Source organism: Salvelinus fontinalis, chromosome 15 (assembly GCF_029448725.1).
Source record: "Salvelinus fontinalis isolate EN_2023a chromosome 15, ASM2944872v1, whole genome shotgun sequence".
In the NCBI taxonomy this organism is placed as follows: Eukaryota; Metazoa; Chordata; class Actinopteri; order Salmoniformes; family Salmonidae; genus Salvelinus; species Salvelinus fontinalis.
This window is the reverse complement of record NC_074679.1, coordinates 15,223,427-15,247,818: the sequence shown is the minus strand read 5'-3', so window position 1 is coordinate 15,247,818 and position 24,392 is coordinate 15,223,427. Positions and strand designations below refer to the sequence as shown.

Below are 24,392 nucleotides of genomic sequence, written 5' to 3'. Positions count from 1 at the left end.
AAGGCCATGGGTATGTAGAACATTGTCAATACAGAATCCTTTCTATGGAAAATACAATACATTATCTACTTAGTACACTGCTTACTATCTGAATTACCTTCTACTCTCTTGGTGGATACTCTACATGGTACCCTGCTTACTAGAGATGGGACCAAGTCACTATTATGCAAGTTGCAAAGTCCAAGTAGAACGGGTCGAGTCAAGAACAAGTTGTGGTGCATTCTAAGAGCAAGTCAAGTGTTGAACAAGTCATTGCAATTTTTTTTGTTTGAACTACAAATCTTTGTATTTGAGGCTACGAGACAGACCTTTTCATTATTTTGTCCACCAAATATGTTGGTAATGTCCCAATTGTAAATATAACACATTCCAAATGCAACTTTAATAATTAAATTATTTACATTTCTACTTCTCCATCTTAGTCTCTGACCTGTTTGGAGAGCTCCTTGGTCTTCATGGTGCCGCTTGCTTAGTGGTGTTGTGTTCCCTCTGGGGCCTTTCAGAACAGGTAGGGATGTGTGTGTGTATGCTAAGATCATGTGACACTTAAATTGCACACAGGTGGACTTCATATACTAATTATGTGACTTCTGAAGGTAATTGGTTGCACCAGATCTTATTTAGGGGCTTCATAGCAAAGGGAGTGAATACATATGCACGTACCATTTTTCCGTTTACATTGTTTTTGATACAAGTTATTTTTTTCACTTCTCCAATTTGGACTATTTTGTGTGTCCATTGCATGAAATCCAAATAAAAATCCATTGAAATGACAGGTTGTAATGCAACGAAATAGTAAAAATGCTAAGAGGGATGAATACTTTTACAAGGCACTGTATGTAGTTCAGTGGTTCTCAAACGTTTTGACCCGCGATCCCCGCACATGCGTGCGCGCAAAATTGCTGCGTAAATGTAGCCTGTCATTACAGCCATAAACAGTGAAGCATTTTCAAAACACATGACACAGAAATAAACTGTTTTACACATGCATTTTGAGATGAAAGTCATTCATGTTAGCAGGCAATGTCATGTCACATTGTCACTTCTCTGGAGTTGAGAGCAAGCAGGATAATACCTACCCTACCTGTATGCAGAGGTTGTTGCAGGAGACAAATGGAAAGCATGGTCTGTCACCACGCTGCCTGCCTGCAGAATGTTTGTTGCCTACTGGGAAGACCCTTTTTTCCTCACAAATATCGTAACATATTCTTGCTAATGTATTACCTTATCCCATAATATTGAATGTAGTGCTATGTTACAGCGATCTCCAGACATATGTGACCCGTTTATGGAAACTAGGCGTATGTCGCGGGTCACTACTTCACAGGAGAGCTGTTTGAACGTAACCTTTTTTTTTTTTTATCTAAATGTGTTTGGCAGAAATGCATTCTCGAACATGTGAACTTTCATGTGCCTTTAATAACAAACTTGTATGCCATCTGTAAATACAAATACAATTGTTAAATTACGAGCCTAGTTGGTTTAGCCACAGAAAAAGGCAGCAACCTTCCCGCTAGCCATGATTGGCTGAGATAATTAGTGGGCTAGACATGCTGAGATGAGTTTGGATTGGTCTGCCATATAGCACGCTTCTGTCTATTTGAGCTGGTTAGTATGTGTTGGTAATTCTGTCTAACGCAGCTTTTTTTATGTATCACGTAGCAAAACTGCATAAGTGTCGCTCTCCACTTTCTGGAGGACCGAGTTCAGTGGAATTTGAGTATGATATCTAAGGAGATGGAGAAAACACATGTCTCTGGATTACATCTTCAAACTAAGGGCAACCATGGCATCTGTGACAGGAGACACGTCCATCTATGATATATACGGGTAAGAAAGTGGTTTAGTTTCAAGTTAGTGTACTGTTAGCTACCTAACGTTACGTGTTTGATCTTATTATTTGTATCTCAGAGCCATTTGCTTGGGTAGCTAACATAGAATCTGGTTGGTTAGCTACCTGCAGATTCATGAGGGGTGGTAACGTAATGAGTTGGAATTATGGTTCATTGTTTAGCTAGCTATCTACAAGTCTGAACAAAAGACTCCACTATGCAAGTATCCATTTCAATAGAATGTCACTGTGACAACTGTTGATATACGTTGGTTAGATACCTGCAGATTCATGCAGGGTAGTAACATGAGATGTTCTTCATTGTTTAGCTAGCTAGCTACATGTCTTAACAGAAGACTCCACTATGTAAGTAACCATTTCGGGTGCGTTCGTAAAATCAGCCTGACCAACCACTCCGATTTCAGCGCACTCTCGTCTGAGTGTTCCAGAGTGCAGAATAACTGATTTACGAACGCTCAACATCAGTTGAATATGGCCGTTGTCAGTAAACGTCGGCAAAAAAACACAATCAAATTGTTGATACGTATTGCTGCTTTGTTTTTCAAAATAATGTTTCAATTCTGTCTTTAAACAATGTGAAGAGGGGTTTGTTCTCCGCCCACTTCATTTTATGGATTAAGAATCTGCAATGAAAAATATTTTTTTTTACAAAAGTTAAATCATTTTGATCAAAATAAATCAGTCTTTCAAATTAACATTAATAGTAGTTAAAAAAATAAGAAAATAAATCTAACTTAATCCAATCGGACATAAGAACAGTTCCAAAATCAATGGGCAAGAGTCTCTGGGTCACAACCACAAATAGACATTTGTTATGAATCACTATTTTGAATCGGTGTATAATAAAGGTCTTTAAGGTTTTAAGGCTCAACCCTTGGGGCTAAAGCGATGGGTGGGGCTAAAGCTTAACCTTTCACGAGTATCTACCCCTGGTCCGGGAGCACCCCCCACCCCCCCCACACTGAGTAGCATAGCGTCACAATTAAATAGTAGCATCTAAATATCATTAAATCACAAGTCCAAGACACCTAATGGAAGATACAGATCTTGTGAATAAAGCCACCATTTCAGATTTTTTAAATGTTTTACAGGGAAGACAAAATATGTAAATCTATTAGCTAACCACGTTAGCAAAAGACACCATTTTTCTTTGTCCACCATTTTCTCTCTCCACCAGTAGCTATCACCAATTCGGCCAAATAAAGATATTGATAGCCACTAACCAAGAAAAAACCTCATCAGATGACAGTCTGATAACATATTTATGGTATAGGATAGGTTTTGTTACAAAAATGTGCATATTTCAGGTATAAATCATAGTTTACAATTGCACCCACCATCACAACTCGACTAGAATAAATACACAGAGCAATGTGTATTACCTAATTACTAATCATAAAACATTTCGTAAAAATACACAGCATACACTAATTGAAAGACACAGATCCTGTGAATACAGACAATATTTCAGATTTTCTAAGTGTCTTACAGCGAAAACACAAATCGTTATATTAGCATACCACATGTGCAAACATTACCAGAGCATTGATTCTAGCCAAAGAGAGCGATAACGTAAATATCGCCAAAATATATTAATTTTTTCACTAACCTTCTCAGAATTCTTCAGATGACACTCCTGTAACATCATATTACAACATACATATAGAGTTTGTTCGAAAATGTGCATATTTAGCCACCAAAATCATGGTTAGACAATGACAGAAGTAGCCCAGCTGGTCAGAAAATGTCGTGCGCCATATTAGACAGTGATCTAGTCTTATACATAAATACTCATAAACTTGACTAAAAAATATAGGGTGGACAGCGATTGATAGACAATTTAATTCTTAATACAATCGCGGAATTACATTTTTTTAATTATCCTTTTCAATACAGGTTGCGCCAAGCGAAGCTACACCTAACAAAATGGCGGAACGTGCGTTTAACATTTTTCTACAGAACAACGATTTATCTTAAATATTTCTTACTGTGAGGTGATCTTCCATCAGAATCTTGGGCAATGTATCCTTTCTTGGGTCTAATCTTCTTTTGGTCGAAAGATGTCCTCTTGTCTGTCAATGCCCACTAACGTTCGACCGGGACCCCGAAACGTGCCCGGCGCTTCAAAGGGCACAACAAAGCAATGCCTCAATCGCACTAAACGGATATAAATTGCTATAAAACGGTTCAAATTAACTACCTTATGATGCTGTTAACACCTATAACGAGTAAAAACATGACCGGAGAAATATTACTGGCTAAACTAAAGCTTGGAAGGGGGCGAGTCCAACGTCCTTCGTGCGCCAGGCGCAGGCAGCAAAGGGAAGCTACTTCCGGTATTTGCTGTTTTATACAGCCCCTGATTGCGCAATCGACTCCATTCAAAGCGTCATCACGCACTGACACCCAGGGGAAGACGTAAGCAGTGTCTGTTTCTCCATAGCATTTACAGTGACCTTTAAACTGACTCCAGATCAGGGGCCAAGATGTCTGAAATCTGACTCCCTATCATGAAAAGTGCTCTAGATTGAGTTCTGTTTCACTCAGAGACAAACTTCCAACGGCTATAGAAACTAGAGTGTTTTCTATCCAATGATAATAATAATATGCATATTGTACGAGCAAGAATTGAGTACTAGGCAGTTTAATCTGTAGAGCAAATTATGCTAATGCGAAACAGCACCCCCTGTAGTTGCAAGAAGTTAAGAGGGTGTGAACGATGCTGAATGGGTGTAGAAGGGCTCTCCAGTAGTAGTACCAAAACATTCAAAGGCCATTTTCTCAAAAGTGAGTTTACAAGTTAATCAAATCATCAAGTTTATTTTATATAGCCCTTCGTACATCAGCTAATATCTCGAAGTGCTGTACAGAAACCCAGCCTAAAACCCCAAACAGCAAGCAATGCAGGCGTAGAAGCACGGTGGCTAGGAAAAACTCCCTAGAAAGGAAACTCCCCTAAACTCCCTAATCAACTTTCAAAGCAAAAATGACTTTCCCATTGTTCCTCAAATGCAGTGTATGATATGCCATTTTGTAGCTCTGAGTCTCCACTTTTATCCAATGTAAAAAATCAATTTTGCTACATAAGACTGAATTTGTATTTTATATTCTTTTTTTTGAGCCGGTCGGTCAGTAGTCCTACTTTGGGTGGCTATCTGAAATATATGAGAATGATCAATGAACTTGCCAGGTAGCCTAACCTGATTGTTTTGTCAAAGATTAGTCTGTAGTAGACTGCTTAACTGTATGTATGGGTAACTTTAATATGGATCATATAAGTAGGCCTACTCTTTTCAAGAAAAAACGTAGAAAATTAAATGAGTGCTTTCTGCATATGCTCGCTCACCTTTGGGTGCTGACAACTGGTCATTGGTCACCAACAAGACATGCAACTTTTTGGTTCTGAAGCACAGGTTAGGTTTTTTAGACAATTTGTTGCAATACTGTAGACCTATGTGAGAAACCAGATCAAATAGACAAAGGTAGAAATATATAAAATACAAATGGTATGCATATGTAGCCAATTAAATGTATAAAAAAGTATTTTTCCTATTCAGTTTCAGACTCCTTTTAATTCTCCACTTTAAGAATGGCCCAACTCTAACGTTACCCCATTGAAGGTGATATTTAAAATTGTTAAGGTAAGGGTTTAGGATTCCAGATAGCACTAACACTTTGGGAAATACTGCGCCAGCTTACCGGACCTGTGATTGACAGTTTGCTGGTCCAATCAGAGGGCAGAGTGTGCATTTCACTAGCCAATCTGTTGAAAGTTTTTTTCTTTGCATGTGTGCTGCTGCTTGCAGCTTTTCTGTCTGCTTGGTGAGTAATCTATGTAGAATCTGCCACAAAATGAGTGATAAAACGTCTTGAGTCTCCAAGTCCAAATAAACTCAAGTTTTTAATTTCTATTAAGTTGTCTCGAGTCCTCACATTTGTGAATAGTCAGACTCGAGTCCGAGTCACATGACTCGGAGTCCGCACCTCTGCTGCATACGATCTGAAAGACCTTTTACTCTCCCGTTGTTTACTGTGTGTTGAATTGTGTTGTTGACTAGAACTGCTAAGTAGTTCTTGACTTGATGGCCTGGTGTGGCCTTGCTGGATCTTATTCAGACCACGTGGGTGTGTTTAGCAGAAGGGACAGCTCAGTCAGACTCTGCCCATAGTCTGTCTGCCCACACTGATTATCCCTCAAGTACTCCTGCAGGGATTTATAAAATGCCTTAAGTGGTACGCCCTTGTGCTGAGATGACACAATAGAAATCTATATGGAGGGACTGTGTCCTTTGTTTAAGAGGGCTTTCACTGTCACTGCAGTTCTAGCAGTTGGAAATCTTCAAATTCCTATAAATTTACCAAACTGCATTATACTCGAGGAAATAACCCTGTGCCATGCCCTTCAGATTAGACTATCAGTGTCTGTCAGTAACCCTCCCTCAGTGGCCATGAAGTCACCATTGTCCAGTGCTTTACGCGCAGTCAGGGTAGTCCTCTAGGTTAATCAGTGCTCTGATTTGAGTAAGTGACATCTCACCTACTCTCCCCTCTCATTCCCACTCCTTCCCATTCCCACTTTGACCTACACTATGCATCTCAAATACAGAGGTTCTGAACGCTGGACCTAGTATGTCTATTTCTGGACTTTGTATCTTGATCCAATTGCTTTAATCCAATATTCAGTGTTTTGCTCTTGTAGATCCAGTCTCATCCAGCACTTTTCTCTAGCATCAGCATGTGGCCTAGCGTAACATATTGGCTTTTCCAGCCTGTGTGTGTGTGTGTGTCTCAGGGCTCTGGGAGAATGTGTCTGCTGCGGTCTGAGAGGACACTGAGTCTGGAGGCAGAGCTGATTTTATTACAACAAAAAAACTATCACATTTACATAAGTATTCAAACCCTTTACTCACTACTTTGTTGAAGCACCTTTGTCAGCGATTTTTGCCTTGTCTTCTTGGGTATGACGCTACAATTGTGGCACACCTGCTGTATTTTGAGTTTATCCCCTTCTCTGCAGGATGCTATGTCAGGTTAAATTGGGAGCATCGCCACAAAGCTATTTTCAGATGTCTCCAGAGATGTTCGTTCAGGCCACTAAAGGACATTCCGAGACTTGTCTGACTTGACTTGCCACTCCTGCATTGTCTTTGTCCTTAGTGTCATTATCTGAATGCTCTGGAGCAGGTTTTCATCAAGGATCTTTCTGTACTTTGCTCTGTTCATCTTTCCTTCAATCCTGACTAGTCTCCCAGTCCCTGCTGCTGAAAACATCCCCACATGCTTCACAGTAGGGATGGTGCCAGATTTGTTCCAGACGTGATGCTTGGCATTCAGGCCAAATAGTTCAATCTTGGTTTCATCAGACCAGAGAATCTTGTTTCTCATGGTCTGAGAGTCCTTGAGGTGACATTTGGCAAACTCCAAGCGGGCTGTCACGTGTCCGTCTGGAAGGTTCTCCCATCTCCACAGAAGCTCTGTCAGGGTGACCATCGGGTTCCTGGTCACCTCACTTACCAAGGCCCTTTTCCCCCGATTGCTCAGTTTGGCCAGTTGGCCAGCTCTTGGAAGAACTTCTTCCAAGAGCTTCTTCCAAATGTCTTCCATTTAAGATTAATGGAGGCCACTGTGTTCTTGGAGCTTCAGTGCTGCAGAAATGTTTTTGTACCCTTCCCCAGATCTGTACCTCGACACAATCCTGTCTCACACAATTCCTTCGATCTCATGGCTTGGTTTTTGCTCTGACATGCACTGTCAACTGTGGGACCTTTTTATAAACAGGTGTGTGCCTTTTCCAAATCATTTGCAATTAATTTAATTTACCACAGATGGACTCCAAGTTGTAGAAACTTCTCAAAATGATCAATGGAAACAGGATGCACCTGAGCTCAATTTCGAGTCTCATAGCAAAGTTTCTGCATACTTATGTAAATATATTTGCAACCATTTAAACCTGTTTTTGCGTTGTCATTATGGGGTATTGTGTGTAGAAAAAATAATTTCATACATTTGAGATTAAGGCTGTAACGAAATGTAGAAAAAGGAAGGGGTCTGAATACTTTCTGAATGCACTGTATATACAGTACCAGTCAAAAGTTGACACACCTACTCATTCCAGGGTTTTTCTTTATTTGTACTATTTTCGACATTGTAGAATAATAGTGAAAACATCAAAACTATGAAATAACACATGGAATCATGTAGTAACCAAAAAAGTGTTAAACAAATGAAAATATATTTTATATTTGAGATTCTTCAAAGTAGCCACCCTTTGCCTTGATGACAGCTTTGCACACTCTTGGCATTCTCTCAACCAGCTTCATGAGGTAGTCACCTGGAATACATTTCAATTAACAGGTGTGCCTTGTTAATTTGTGGAATTTCTTTCCTCATAGAGTTTGAGCCAATCAGTTGTTGTGACAAGGTAGGGGGGTATACAGAAGATGGCCATTTTTGCTAAAAGACCAAGTCCATAATATGGCAAGAACAGCTCAAATAAGCAATGACAGAAATGACAGTTCCAGATTGACTGACCTTCAAGTCTTAAAGTAATCTGGAACATTTTAAGAACTTTGAAAGTTTCTTCAAGTGCAGTCGCAAAAACCATCAAGCGCTATGATGAAACTGGCTCTCATGAGGACCACCATAGGAAAGGAAGACCCAGAGTTATCTCTGCTGCAGTGGATAAAGTAGTAAACTGCACCTCAGATAGCAGCCCAAATAAATGCTTCACAGTTTAAGTAACAGACACATCTCAACATCAACTGTTCAGAGAAGACTTTGTGAATCAGGCCTTCATGGTCGAATTGCTGCAAAGAAACCACTTCTAAAGGACACCAATAAGAAGAAGAGACTTGCTTGGGCCAAGAAACACGAGCAATGGACATTACACCGGTGGAAATCTGTCCAAATGTGAGATTTTTGGTTCCAACCACCGTGTCTTTGTGAAACTCAGAGTAAGTGAACGGATGATATCTGCATGTGTGGTTCCCAACGTGAAGCATGGAGGAGGTATGAGGTTGTAAGGGTGCTTTGCTGGTGACATTGTCTGATTTATTTACAATTCAAGGCACACCTAACCAGCATGGCTACTACAGCATGCTGCAGCGATACACCATCCCATCTGCTTTGCACTATCATTTTTTAACAGGACAATGACACTTCAGGCTGTGTAAGGGCTATTTAACCAAGGAGGAGAGCGATGTAGTGCTGCATCAGATGACCTGGCCTCCACGATCACCTGACCTCAACCCAATTGAGATGGTTGGGGTGAGTTGCACCGGAATGTGAAGGAAAAGCAGCCAACAAGTACTCCGCGTATGTGGGAACTTCTTCAAGACTGTTGGAAAAGCATTCTAGATGAAGCTGGTTGAGAGAGTGCGAAGCTGTCATCAAGGCATGGGGTAAATAAAATATATTTTGATTATCACATTTTTGGTTGCTACATAGTTTGTCTTCACTATTATTCTACAATCTAGCAAATAGAACAAATAAACAACCCTGGAATGAGTAGGTGTCAACTTTTGATTGGTACTGTATGTGTGTAATAATGTATCATTGGAGTGTTTCAGAAAAGCTTTTTCAATCCATACAAGTGTCCTGACATTACAGTGAAATGTAAAGTCATTTCTACTATAAAAAGAACGGAAACCCCGTTTTTTAAAAAGTACTTCTCTGTCAGAGCAAATAGATGTGATTGTGATGCGGCTTGAGCTGTTTTGAGAAGTAGAGCTCACAAAGCATTGAGAGACAGCAGACTGTCAGCACAGTCAACCCTGGGCCCTTGCTCTCTGCAGCTGTCAATAAGGATTTGCACATTGGAGTGCACACGCCGTCTCGTTTCTTCAGACACCAATATGTGCAAAGAGACTGGGGAGAGGACGTATACTGCTCAGTTTTAACATTATGGAAAGTGTTTATTTTTTTTATTCCTTCTCAAAATCAAAACAACCCAAGCCTTTGTTTGGTCTGTGGTTGTCTTTCTCTCTAAGGCTGTGTGAAGTTGTTTGGAATTCTCAAACCAGCACTAGTAGGTGTACAGCATCCAAAATGTCTCTATGGCAACAACACTGTCAATCTGACTGTTGTTGACGTAGAAGTATGGATGAGTAAAAAAATATATATTACTGACGGTAACACATCCGTCTAGTTGAGGGTGTGCACACTTAGTAAGCAACATGGTATGGGGTTCTGTTACAAAAAAGACTTTCTGGTGACTTTTTGCATTGATATGTGTCATGTATTGTGGAACTCTGTTAGATGAGCATCTGTAATTGCGATTTAAAGTGGGGGAAAATAGCATACCGGTGTCAAGGCAGCCGAGAGGGCTAAATGTGCAGCAGTAGCTCAACTCAACGTTATGAAAACTACATTCAAAAGTTTTTATTAAATTAAGAATTTCAAATGTCACATGGATCGTATAATTGAACGTTTTTTCATTGTTAAAATCGGCCTAAAAAAATCGAACACTAACTTCTGTTAGGCTATCCGAATATTCGTTTAACCTTGCCCATCCCTAGTAGAGTACATCCCCTCCGAGAGGACCCTCGGTAGACTATAAATAGATCTTACGTAATCCAGTTTGATATGACATTATGTAATTACAGAGAAAGCTGCTAGACCCAGGTTCAAATGAGAGCCGTTCTTGACCAGTCTCTGTCTGCATCGCAGCCGAGGAGGTGTTGAATATTGATATTAACGAGTGATGGCAATGCTTATCACAGCAATTTAATGCAGGGCTCGGCTATGGTGTCATTTGAGCGGTAGGGTGCAGTGACAGACGGGGAGAGGGAAGGGAGGCTTGTCTAGGCCTTTATGATGACGAGTGGGACTGGGAATTGCCAGGGACCTCAATATGATATTGTCACGATACTTAGTGCTTTCGGAAAGTATTCAGACCCCTTTTTCCACATTTTGTTACGTTACAGCCTTATTCAAAAATTGATTAAATAAATGGAAGTCCTTAATCTACACACAATACCCCATAATGACAAAGTGAAATGTTTGTAAATATATAAAAAATAAATTGATACCTTATTTACGTAAGTTTTCAGACCTTTTGCTGTGAGACTTGAAATTGAGCTCCGGTGCATCCTGTTTCCATTGATCATCCTTGATGTTTCTTCAACTTGATTGGAGTCCACCTGTGGTAAATTCAATTGATTGGACATGATTTGGAAAGGTACCCACCTGTCTATATTAAGGTTCCACAGTTGACAGTCCATGTCAGAGCAAAAAAACATGCCATGATGTTGAAGGAGTTGCCCGTAGCGCTGCACAACAGGATTGTGTTGAGGCACAGATCTGGGGGAACGGTACCAAATGTCTGCAGCATTGGAGGTCCCCAAGAACACAGTGGCCTCCATATTCAATGTTTGCTTTTTTATTTTTACCCATCTACCAATGGGTGCCCTTCTTTGTGAGGCATTGGAAAACCTCCCTGGTCTTTGTGGTTGAATCATTGTTTGAAATTCACTGCTCGACTGAGGGACCTTACAGATATTTGTATATGTGGGGTACAGAGATGAGGTAGTCATTCAAAATTCATGTTAAACACTATTGCACACAGTGAGTCCATGCAACTTATTATGTGATTTATTCAGCAAATTTCTACTTATGCTTGCCATAAAGGGGTTGAATACTTCTTGACTCAAGACATTTCAGCTTTTCATTTTTAATTAGTAAAATGTTCTAAACTTAATTCCACTTTGACATTATGAGGTAGTGTGTAGGCCAGTGGCACAAAATATCAATAATCTTTTTTAAATTCCGGCTGTAACAAAACAAAATGTGGAAAAGTCAAGGGGTGTGAATACTCTGAATGCGCTGTATATTTCTGCGTATCACAGTCCGGGTCATGGACTATACGTGTGAAGATGACCCATTTCCTCTGATGGAAGATGAATTATGTAGAGATACTGTAGTATACAGGATATGTCCATTTATAGTTACTTGGCTAGCTCCTCAAAGTACCACTGCCCCACTTTCTATACAGCCCTACTCTCTACTGTACACTTTCACTATCTAGGTTGCTCACGTAATGTGTTATGGAATAGTTCAACGTTGTACATTCGTAGACGGATGGATACATTCTGTGCAGTTATAGCAATATAATGCTAGAACTGTTCTCAAATCCCCCAGGATACTACACAATGTACACACACACACACAGTGTTTTCTGACACCATTTACATATATTTGTATTATTATTGACAGGCTCTAACCCTGTATGTTGTCGGGAGCTTAGACCGCAACTCCGGAAGACCAGACTCCGGCACTTCCACTTATTTGTTAGTTAATCTATAAGATAAGAATGTAAACTTCCTTGTCTGTAGCCGTGGTTAACCACGTTGACTTACGGCCTCCTGCATATTGATTGCTGCCGCAATGTGTCGTGCCAGACATGCAGTAGGTTTATTTTAAAAGCAGGGAGCTGAGATCATGCATTTGGTGTGTGTCACTGAGCGATAATGGACCTCCTGGTGTGGAGCTCCCTTTTGAATTGCACCATTTTTTGTCATGAGAACTCTGCTCTCTCATCTCCTCCGGCTCGCCTTAGAGAATCTCTCATTTGTCTTTGTTGATTCTTATTTACCCCGCCTAACCAATACATAGAGGGAGCTTTATAGTACACGGTCTGTATTATGGCAGTCTATCCACCTTGTACTACTGTTGGAGAAAAATCACAACATCTTCAATGAGGCTCTCGTTGTAAAGACAGCCGTATAATGCACATACCATTTCAACAATCATATGGCGATCTATAGTGCTAATGTGATTCCACTTCCACTTGCTGCTGTGATGGCTGGCCCTGGCAGGTTTTCACTCGGCAGCCAGTGAGTCTTGTCTTGGCACGTTTGATTGGTGTAGAGTAGACAGGCTTTTAGAGCTCTTGGCTAGCCTCCCACTACTTGGCCTGATGAAAGCAGGCCCAGTGTACTACACTAATGGATAGGAGACTCTCCTCTCGCTCCCTCTCCCCCCTCTCTCTCGTTCTGCCTCTCTCGCGTCCCCTCAACCTGCCTGCCTCCACTGAAGAGCTGAAGGGAAGACCAGAGTCCACAAATCAAGGGGAATCACTTAATAGGCAGGAGGTGCCCATTTCAGTTGCTTTGTCACAATATGAATAATTTACCACATGATTCCCTGGACTTCTCCCTGTCTTGTCTGTTTTACACACGGTGGTTTTGGTGACTCCCCATGCAGCACGTTGACCTTGACACAACCAGACAAACAACACTGTTCCTATAAACGACTCACACTGGCCAGTGTGTTGTCAGCTTGGCAGCCTTAGCACAGGTCAGGACATGTTCTCTCCCTGCAGCATGTGTAGACAGCATTTGGCCAATGTTGACTCATTCTTAGTCCCTACAGCAGCCCCTCCTTTTGTATATTTTTAGGTGGTAGATCAGCTTTAATATTGCATATTGTGGGTTCTATCAATGTAATTGTCTGCATTTCCAATCCCCCATATGTTTTTCTTATTTTCCTTGTTTATTGTTTTCCCCTGACCCTCCCACCCCTCCCCTAATTGAAGTAAACTAATGGACAACAATGCTTAGGCTTCTACTTCCAGTTTATACATACTATATACATTTTACAGACACAGTACATTTTACATGAGTTAACCAGCCACTCATCCTTTCTGCCTCCTCTGCCTTCTTCCACTTTTTGGTCTCTGAGAGGGAAGCTATTGTGTTAGTGCTCACTGCTCAGACAAGTGAAAGCTATGTATCTGCCAGGCTCCTCCTTTTCTCCCTCGTCTCTCCCCAGTTGCCTAGCAGCGATGGGGGAGTTTGAAGTGTTGACATTTCCTGAACGGGGGCAGTTCCTGTAAACACTCAGACATTAAGTGACTGCTGTCTCTTCCTCTCCGGTCTCAGCCAGGGTGGACGAAAGGCAGTCAGAATCAGAGTTGAAGGCCCAAAATAAAACCATTTTTCAGAAATTGAAGAGAGGAGATGACGGCGAAGGGAAAGTGTTCTTTTAATACGACTGCTTTTATCTCGGGGCAACAAGACGCTCGCTGCAGGTTTAGCTGTCTAGAGATGTATTTATTCTGTCTGAGAGCATCCAGAAGGGAAGTAATTGTTACTGACAAGGTGCGTTTAGGCAACGAGCTGGTGTCACACTGCCTTTCTGACCAATGCAGAATGACACAGCAAATAACTGCATGTCTGGGACATGGGGACAGATCATGTAGATGCTCATTACTGAGCTATTCACACATTGTGAATCTCATATCAGTTTTCATTTTGTTGTCTGTGAAATGACAAACATTAGCCATTCTGCGTCGTAAACCTATCATTAAACACCAGTTGCAGAGCTTGAAGAGCATCAAATTCTCAGATTCATCTCAGGAAATGTTTTTAACCAGGGCTCCTCTCTCTTGCTCTCAGCTCTGTGCCAGGCAAGATGACCACAGCCAGGTATCGGCCCACCTGGGACCTGGCCCTGGACCCGCTGGTCTCCTGCAAACTGTGCCTTGGAGAGTTTCCCCTGGAGCAGATGACCACCATCACTCAGTGTCAATGTGTCTTCTGTACACTGGTGAGTGCACTTCAATCGTGTGTTCCTCGTCTTGTCAATATGTCCCCTGTGTGCACCATAGTGTGTATGTGTTGTGTTTAACACCGTCCTTGTCTATGTCCTCTATGAAAGAGCCGTATCTGTGTTGTACATGTTAACATCCTGAAGAATAGTGTTTGTTCACCCATGTTATGTCTAAGAAATCATGTGCGTTCTACCTCAATATGTGGATAGTGAAGTACTAGCAGTGAATACTATGCAATTCTTTCTTCCATACAGATCCAGTGTTTACCACTGCCTTTGAATGCACAGAACAATGTAACAATATAACTGTCAACTAAGTGAAAGGAATTCTTAAAAGGCTGGAGGTTGTGAGCACATGCATCGCATTCCTTGATCTAGGAGTGAGCAACTCCTATACACGTCAGTCCATGGTGATTCCTCTACCTGGGTCAAACACTGAAACCTCAATGAGACCTCAACTCCCTTCTTGATCTTGCAATTTTATTTGTAATGTATCTACAGAAATACAATACTGGTCTTAACTTAACTAAATGTAAACTACAGTCATTGTGGACTGCTGTCCAGTTGCTTGAATTCACAGAGGAGAGGCACATTGATTTTTGACCTCTCCGCAAGCTGGGACCACAGCCACGACTTTCCCAGCATGTGAAAGCCTGAAGATGCTTAACAATTCAGCATCATCCTCCAACCCTGTTATCCCCTTCTTTCATTTTAATCTCGCCATTTGACTCGCCCCTCAGTATTTTTGGAGAGTGAGAGAAAGTCAAAACATGACAAACGATTTGTTTGCCGAACCATAAAAAACGAAAATAACTGACATATCTTAGTTGGGACTTAAGGTGTCTTCCAGTCAGTGGGCCTACATCAAATGTATTGTGTTTTGTCTGTAATTGACATATTGAATATAAACTCAGTCGCAAGAGACTGAATGTACTGTAATGTTTTGGTAGGAGATCTCTAAAACCAGTCCGCTATCATTTTACTTTTGAACAGTGGGAAAAATAACTGGCTGTTTTTAGGGATGCACGATATATCGGTGAACATATCGATGTCAAGTTTAATGGCGACGTTAAAAACCGATGTCAAAGCTACCCTGCATACCTACAGTTGAAGTCAGAGGTTTACATACACTTAGGTTGGAGTCATTAGAACTTGTTTTTCAATCACTCCACAAATTACTTTTTAACAAACTATAGTTTTGGCAAGTCGGTTAGGACATCTACTTTGTGCATGACACAAGTCATTTTTCAAAAATTGTTTAGACAGATTATTTCACTTATAATTCACTGTATCACAATTCCAGTGGGTCAGACGTTTACATACACTAAGTTGACTGTGCCTTTAAACAGCTTGGAAAATTACAGAAAATGATGGCTTTAGAAGCTTCTGATGGGCTAATTGACATAAGTTGAGTCAATTGGAGGTGTACCTGTGGATGTATTTCAAGGCCTACCTTCAAACTAATTGCCTCTTTGCTTGACATATGTGGAAATCAAAAGAAATCAGCCAAGACCTCAGAAAAAAAATTGTAGACCTCGACAAGTCTGGTTCATCCTTGGGAGCAATTTCCAAATGCCTGAATGTACCATGTTCATCTGTACAAACAATAGTACGCAAGTATAAACACCATGTGACCACGCAGCTGTCATAACGCTCAGGAAGGAGACGCATTGTCTCCTAGCGATGAACGTACTTTGGTGCGAAAAGTGCAAATCAATCCCAGAACAACAGCAAAGGACCTTGTGAAGATGCTGGAGGAAACGGGTACAAAAGTATCTATATCCACAGTAAAACGAGTCCTATATTGACATAACCTGAATGGCCGCTCAGCAAGGAAGAAGCCACTGCTCCAAAACCGCAATAAAAAAGCCAGACTACGGTTTGCAACTGCACATGGGGACAAAGATCGTACTTTTTGAAGAAATTTTCTCTGGTCTGACGAAACAAAAATAGAACTGTTTGGCCATGATGACCATTATGTTTGGAGGAGAAAGGGGGATACTTGCAAGCCAAAGAACACCATCCCAACCGTGAAGCACAGGGGTGGCAACATGTTGTGGGGGTGCTTTTGCTGCAGGATGGACTGGTGCACTTCACAAAATAGATGGCAAATTGTGGATATATTTAAGCAACATCTCAAGACATCAGTCAGGAAGTTAAAGCTTAGTCAAAAATGAACAATGACTTCAAGCATAATTCCAAAGTTGCGGCAAAATGGCTTAAGGACAACAAAGTCGAGGTATTGGAGTGGCCGTCACAAAGCCCTGACCTCAATCCTATAGATAATCTGCGGGCAGAACTGAAAAAGCGTGTGAGCAAGGAGGCCTACAAACCTGACTCAGTTACACCAGCTCTGTCAGGAAGAATGGGCCAAAATTCACCCAACTTATTGTGGGAAGCTTGTGGACAGCTACCTGAAACGTTTGACCCAAGTTAAACAATTTAAAGGCAATGCTACCAAATACTAATTAAGTGCATGTAAACTTCTCACCCACTGGGAATGTGATGAAAGAAATAAAAGCTGAAATAAATCATTCTCTCTACTATTATTCTGACATTTCACATTCTTAAAATGAAGTGGTGATCCTTACTGACCTAAGACTTTTTAATAGGATTAAATGTCAGGAATTGTGAAACTGAGTTTAAATGTATTTGGCTACGGTGTATGTAATCTTCCGACTTCAACTGTATAAAACGTAGGTACATCACATAACGCCACGTAAAATTGTGCGCTACACATCATTCCTAACCTAGCCCACACAATTTCTGCTGTGCGGATCGAGCATTCAACAAGTCAAGCAGTCATTTGAAAGATTTAGAACATTTCAGCGAGACAACTCAGAGGCGAAATCCATTTTTTATTTTAATTTTTTATTTAACCTTTATTTAACTAGGCAAGTCAGTTAAGAACAAATTCTTATTTTCAATGACGGCCTAGGAACAGTGGGTTAACTGCCTGTTCAGGGGCAGAACGACAGATTTGTACCTTGTCAGCTTGGGGATTTGAACTTGCAACCTTTCGGTTACTAGTCCAACGCTCTAACCACTAGGCTACCCTGCCGCCCCATTAAAGCCAAGATAATGAATTCATTGCCTTTGACAATCTTCCGTTCTCTGTCGTTGGCGACGTTGGTTTTCGCCGACTGGTCGAGCACCGGTACACACTACCAAGTGCGCTATTTTTCAGATGTTGCTCTACCGGAGTTACACAGTAATAGTGTCAATGCTATTAGCTTCACAACATACATACTATGGAACGCCGTTTGAGTCTTTGTGTGTCACAAAAGATACAGTAGCACTGTGAAAGCTGTACAAAAAAGTCTGCAAACACCAGCCACGAACTATGTGTTTACAATACCACGTTGGTAATAAAGCAACTTCTGGGGTAGCTAGCTTTAGCTTGGTGCCTAGTTGCACCAATACAACCAGCCTGAAAACATTGACCAATAGAAACTGCAGTCATTTTCATTTTTTCTTAGGACTGATTTGGGAATCCTCGTGAATAAGTATTGTCTAGGTTGCCACTTGATGTTCACCTATTGAAATTGAACTTCAGATCATGAAAATAAATAGCCAGCTACTTAACCCTGTTGCCCAAAGCAAACGTTTTAAGCAGCCAGCTAGCTTCATATGGCTAGTGACGCTCGACTGGACCGGGTTATGTGTTGTGAAGCTAGCCACAATAAGGATTAGGCACAATAGTGGAATTTGCGGTTTGCTTTCAAAATAAAAGTATGCCATTGACAGTGATACAAATAGTCTAATTATGCCTACTTTTTATTTTGAAGGCTAACCGCAAAGTCGACTATTGGGTCCGACCACCATTAATCAGATAAGAACGATTTTATAAATTAGGTTTATTTTAGATGACACCTAGCTTATATAGTTAGCTAGCTAACTATAGCTACTGAAACCGATTTTATGTCGTTATTTGACACGTCAAATAGTGTAATTTGACGTATACCTTTTTTGACACGCAAAGACCCAAACTGCGTTCAATAGAAATCCTGGTTGAGAATGAAACGACTGAACAACAAAACAGCACAGCAAGTAAGTGAAATAGTTTTTTTTTTTTTATATATTTTTTTTTTATACCTTTATTATTATTCCCCGCAAACCCTACCACCGATCCCCCAATTGGAGTAAACTGATAAACATTTCTGTTTTTACCTTCAATTTATACATCTTATACACATTTTACAGACACAGTCTACTTTATAATAGTTCTCTCTTGTTTGTTCTTAGTCCTTCCTCTATTTCTGTTGTCCATCCAGTTTGATTTCCACTTGTAACTGTGCTATTTCACAATAGCTCCGCACCTATACACATTTCACAGATCCCGTATGCCCTACATTGTTTATCTTGTTATTAGTCCCACCCTTCAGCTCCACTCAACCTTTCCCATCTATCTTCCAACATCATCCATTTCGGATTTTTATTTGCCATATATTTTTCAACTGTGCTGTGATGCTTCACAAAAGATTTGAACCTTCCTATTCTCATAGCTTCCACGGATTGTAAATTAAAAATAAACATTTTTGCTAAAATAATTATTATATTATTGATTGATTGACTATGGCTTTTCAAATCCCCCAGTATTGCTATCTGTAGCGTTAGTTCTACGCAAATGTTGCAATTCTTCAACCATTCCTGGACCTGTGACCAAAAACGAGCTACATGCGGACAATACCAAAATAAATGGTCTAATGACTCTGCCTCCTCACAGCAGAATCTACAGAGCTGGGAAGATTGTATCCCCCATATATATAACATGCTATTAGTTGCAAGAATTTTGTACAATAATTTAAATTGAAAAATTCGAAGTTTTGAATCTGGCGTTTTGCGTATCAATTCATAAACCATGTGCCATGGAATGGGTACATCGAAAATCTCTTCCCAACTATTTTGCAATTTATATGGCACAGCTGTAAGTTTTTTGTTCCTTAAATGAAATTGGTATATGTTTTTATTTATCACACTTTTCTTTAACCATTTATGTTCTTTAATATAAGGCCGACATACAAGTTCCTTACTTTTATCCCCTTCCACCTGCCTCTTCCATTTTTGTGGTAATGCTGCAATTAATTGGTTGTAATTTTGGGTAGAGCAGACATTTCCATATGTCTGTGTTAGCTGCATGTGTGACATTACTCCACCAGTCCTATTTATGATATCATTCACAAAAATTATACCTTTTTTAAACATTTCTTTGATAAATACAGTTTTTTTTTATCAATTACTATATTTGAATTTAACCACAAGATTTGTTGTACTATTTGTTCCGTCCTTTCAGGTGGATTAAACTGAAATTGCAACCAACTTTCTAAGGCTTGTTTAACCTGTCTAGGATCAGCGTGGCGCTAGCGGCACACCCCCCCCCCCCCCGGTGAAAAACCAGTGCCGCGAAATTCAAAAAAAATATTTTTTTAAAATATTTAACTTTCACACATTAAAGTCCAATACAGCTAATGAAAGACACAGATCTTGTGAATCCAGTCAACATTTCCGATTTTTAAAATGTTTTACAGGGAAGACACAATATGTAAAGATGTACATCTATTACCTAAAAACACATTAGCATAATCCACCATCTTTTATTTGTCCACCAACACCAGTAGCCATCACCAATTCGGCTAAACTAAGATATTTATAGCCCCTAACCAACAAAAAAACTCATTAGATGACAGTCTGATAACATATTTATGGTATGGGATAGGTTTTGTTAGAAAAAAGTGCATATTTCAGGTAGACTTCATAGTTTACAATTGCACCCACCATCACAAATGGACTAGAATAATTACAATGAGCAACGTGTTTACCTAACTACTAATCATCAAACATTTCGTAAAAATACACAGCATACACGAATCGAAAGACACAGATCCTGTGAATACAGACAATATTTCAGATTTTCTAAGTGTCTTACAGCGAAAACACAATAAATCGTTATATTAGCTTAGCACATAGCAATTAGCAGCCCAGCATTGATTCTAGCCAAAGTGAGCGATAAAAGTCAACATCGCCAAAAGATATTAATTTTTTCACTAACCTTCTCAGAATTCTTCCGATGACACTCCTGTAACATCACATTACAACATGCATATACAGTTTGATCGAAAATGTTTATATTTAGCCACCAAAATCATGGTTAGACAATGTGAAATGTAGACAAGCTGGTAAAGAAAATGTCCTTGCGCCACTTAGACAGTGATCTACTCTTATACATAAATACTCATAAACGTGACTAAAAAATACAGGGTGGACAGGGATTGATAGACAATTTAATTCTTAATACAATTGCGTTATTACATTTTTTAATTTATCCTTACTTTTCAATACAGTTTGCGCCAAGCGAAGCTACGTCAAAAAACATGGCGTCCTAAGCCACTAAAATGTTTCGACAGAAACACGATTTATCATAATAAAAATGTCCTACCTTGAGCTGTTCTTCCATCAGTATCTTGGGCAAAGGATCCTTTCTTGGGAGAAATCGTCTTTTGGTGGAAAGCTGTCCTCTTGCCATGTGGAAATGTCAACTGCGTTCGGGATGAACTGAAAAGCGTGCCCAACTTTTCACATCGTTGCAAAAATAAATGTCCCAAAATCGCACTAAACGGATATAAATTGCTATAAAACGCTTTAAATTAACTACTTTATGATGTTTGTAACTCCTATAACGAGTGAAAAGATGACCGGAGAAATATAACAGGCTAAACTAACGCTTGGAACAGGAGAGGGTCGGTGTCTTCCACGCGCGTTACGCAGCAAGAAAAGACTTGCTAGCTAAAGGTTTTTTTCATTTGTAGTGCCTGTGAACGCGCAATCGACCCCATTGGAATCGTCATCACGTAAAGGCATCCAGGGGAAGACGTAAGAAGTGTCCGTATAGTCATAGCAACGACAGTGCCCTTTTAACTGACTTCAGAAAAGTGGCCAACATTTCTCAAATCTGACTCCATGTCAGGGAAATTGCTGTAGAATGGGCTCTGTTCCACTTAGAGACAAAATTTCAACTCCTATAGAAACTATAGACTGTTTTCTATCCAATAATAATAATAATATGCATATTGTACGATCAAGGATTTTGTGGGAAGCCGTTTAAAAAATTATCCAAATTAGCATAAATAGTCTAAACAGCGCCCCCATCCCCAACAGGTTAAAAAATAAAGATATTTTGGAGATTATTTCCTTTTCAAGCAACCGAAAGTGAGCAGGTGTAATCTGAATAAAGGGAAAAAGGCCCTTCTTGAACATAGGATGAGACATTCGTACCAATCTACTAGAGAACCAGTTTGGATTTAAGTATAACTTTTGTATGACTGATGCCTTTAGTGAGAGGTCTAATGCTTTAATATTTAATAATTTCTGCCCTCCGAATTCATATTCGTTATATAAATAGGCCCTTTTTAATTTTATCTGGCTTGCCGTTCCAAATAAAATTGAATATTTTTTGTTCATATAATTTAAAAAGCAGCTCACTAGGTGTAGGCAAAACCATAAGCAAATAGGTAAACTGTGATATGATTAAAGAGTTAATCAGGGTGATTTTCCCACAAATAGACAGGTATTTTCCTTTCCATGGTAGCAAGATCTTATCTATTTTTGCTAACTTTCTTTACAAATTTATTGGAGTGAGATCATTTCTTTCTTTTGGGATTTGTATACCGAGTATGTCCACATCACCGTCAGACCATTTAATTGGTAAACTACATGGCAATGTAAAATGTGTATTTTTTAGTGATCCAATACGTAATATGGTACATTTATCATAATTTGGTTTTAATCCAGAGAGGATAGCAAATGTATCTAGATCCTCTAAGAGGCCGTGGAGAGATTCTAGTTGTGGTTTTAAAAGAAAACATGAATCATCAGCGTACAATGACACCTTAGTTTTTAGGCCCTGGATTTCTAATCCCTTAATATTAATGTTTGATCTAATTTTAACAGCTAACATTTCGATGGCAATAATAAATAGATATGCCGATAGTGGACAACCTTGTTTTACTCCTCTAGATAGTTTAAAACTTTCTGAGATGTAGCCATTATTTACTATTTTACACCTAGGGTTACTATACATAATCTTTACCCATTTTATAAGAGATTCCCCAAAATTGAAATATTCTAGGCATTTATATATAAACTCCAGTCGTACTTTATCAAAAGCCTTTTCAAAATCAGCTATGAAAACCAGGCCTGGTGTCCCCGATATTTCATAGTGTTCTATTGTTTCCAGTACTTGCCTTATATTATCTCCAATGTATCGTCCATGTAAAAAACCTGTCTGATTAGGATGAATAATATCTGACAACTTTTTTTATTCTATGCGCCAAGCATTTTGCTAGGATTTTTGCATCACAACACTGAAGTGTAAGAGGTCTCCAATTTTTTAAATGGACTGGATCTTTATATATACCACTTGGGTCCTGTTTCAGTAATAATGATATCACACCTTGTTGCGTGTCTGATAATCTATCATTTATATAGGAGTGGTTAAAACAAGCTAATAATGGTCTATATAATAATGAGTATATAAAAAAAATGTTTGTATACTTCCACTGGTATGCCATCCAGTCCTGGAGTTTTCCCATCCTTAAAGGCCCCAATTGCATCAAGTAGTTCCTCCTCTGTAATTAGGCCTTCACATGAGTCTTTCTGTACAGATGTTAATTTTACATTATTATTAGGGAAAAATTCCATACAATTAGTGTCAGTTAGTGGAGATGGAGGAGCCTGAAACGAAAATATATTCTTAAAGTACTTTACTTCCTCTTTCAAAATATCATTTGGTGAATCATGCGTGACTCCATCATTTGTAACAAGTTTTAATACGTTTTTTTTGGTAGCATTTCTATATTGAAGATTGAAAAAGAATTTGGTGCATTTTTCCCCATATTCCATCCAGTTCGCTTTATTTTTGTAATATATTACACTGGATCTTTCTTGAATAAGTTCCTCCATTTCTTTTTGTTTTTCCTCTAACTTATTCTGTGCCTCTATGGTACCGTTTTTATTATCTAACTGTACTGTTAGTCCTTCAATTTCCTTTGTTAATATGGACTCTTTTGATCGAAATTGCTTTTGTTTTATAGATGAGTACTGAATTGCATGGCCTCTAAAGGCACACTTAAAAGTGCCCCATACAATATGGGGATCTGCTGTACCTATGTTATGTCTAAAAAAGTCGGTAATAAATTCTTCTGTCCTAGTTTTAAACAATTTGTCATCTAGTAGGCTTTGATTAAATTTCCAATATCCTCGCCCACGTGGAAATTCTGTAAGAGTAATATATATGCCAATTATGTGATGGTCCGACCGCATTCTGTCCCCTATCAAACACTTTTTAACTTTTGGTGCCAGAGAGAATGATATAAGAAAGTAGTCAAGGCGACTAGCTTGATTAAGCCTCCGCCATGTATATCTCACTAGGTCAGGGTATTTAAGTCTCCATATATCCACTAATTCCAATATATCCATGACATTCCTGATTTCCTTAAGTGCCTGAGGGTGATAGTTTGTAGTGTGATTTCCTTTCCGGTCCATAGAGGTATTTAAGACCGTATTAAATTCTCCCACTATAATAATAAAGTCTAGTGTTGCTTGTAGAGTTGATACATTCTTATATATATTGTCAAAGAAGCTTGGATCATCATTAATCGGACCGTATAGGTTAATAAGCCATATATGTTTATTGTCCAATAACATATTTAAAATAATCCATCTACCTTGAGGATCTGTTTGGACAAGTTGCACATTTGGATCAAAGTTATTATTAATTAAAACCATCACCCCTTTTGAATTTCTTTGCCCATGGGAAATATATTTTGCCCCCCCAGTTCTTTTTCCACAAAACTTCATCTAAAACTGTCGAATGGGTTTCCTGTAAACAGTAGATATTATAATCCTTCTCTTTTAGCCAGGTAAATACTGATCGTCTTTTCTTATTATCTGCTAAGCCATTACAATTGTAACTGGCTATACTTATTTCACCACT

General features: G+C 39.4%; 1 protein-coding gene across 4 annotated transcripts in view; it reads left to right on the top strand.

Moving 5' to 3' along the window:
* The window catches only part of LOC129811465 (probable E3 ubiquitin-protein ligase RNF144A-A), a 64,966-nt gene that overhangs the window by 11,689 nt on the left and 28,885 nt on the right, over positions 1 to 24,392 (top strand). For 3 of the 4 annotated variants that reach the window (XM_055862794.1, XM_055862798.1, XM_055862795.1), the window contains exon 2: positions 14,248 to 14,398. In XM_055862794.1, coding sequence (XP_055718769.1) covers positions 14,264 to 14,398 — 135 coding nt within the window. In that variant the 5' untranslated portion in view covers positions 14,248 to 14,263. Of the gene's footprint in view, positions 1 to 1,596; positions 1,831 to 14,247; positions 14,399 to 24,392 lie in introns of those variants that run through there. The other variant, XM_055862793.1, reaches the window with a different exon arrangement.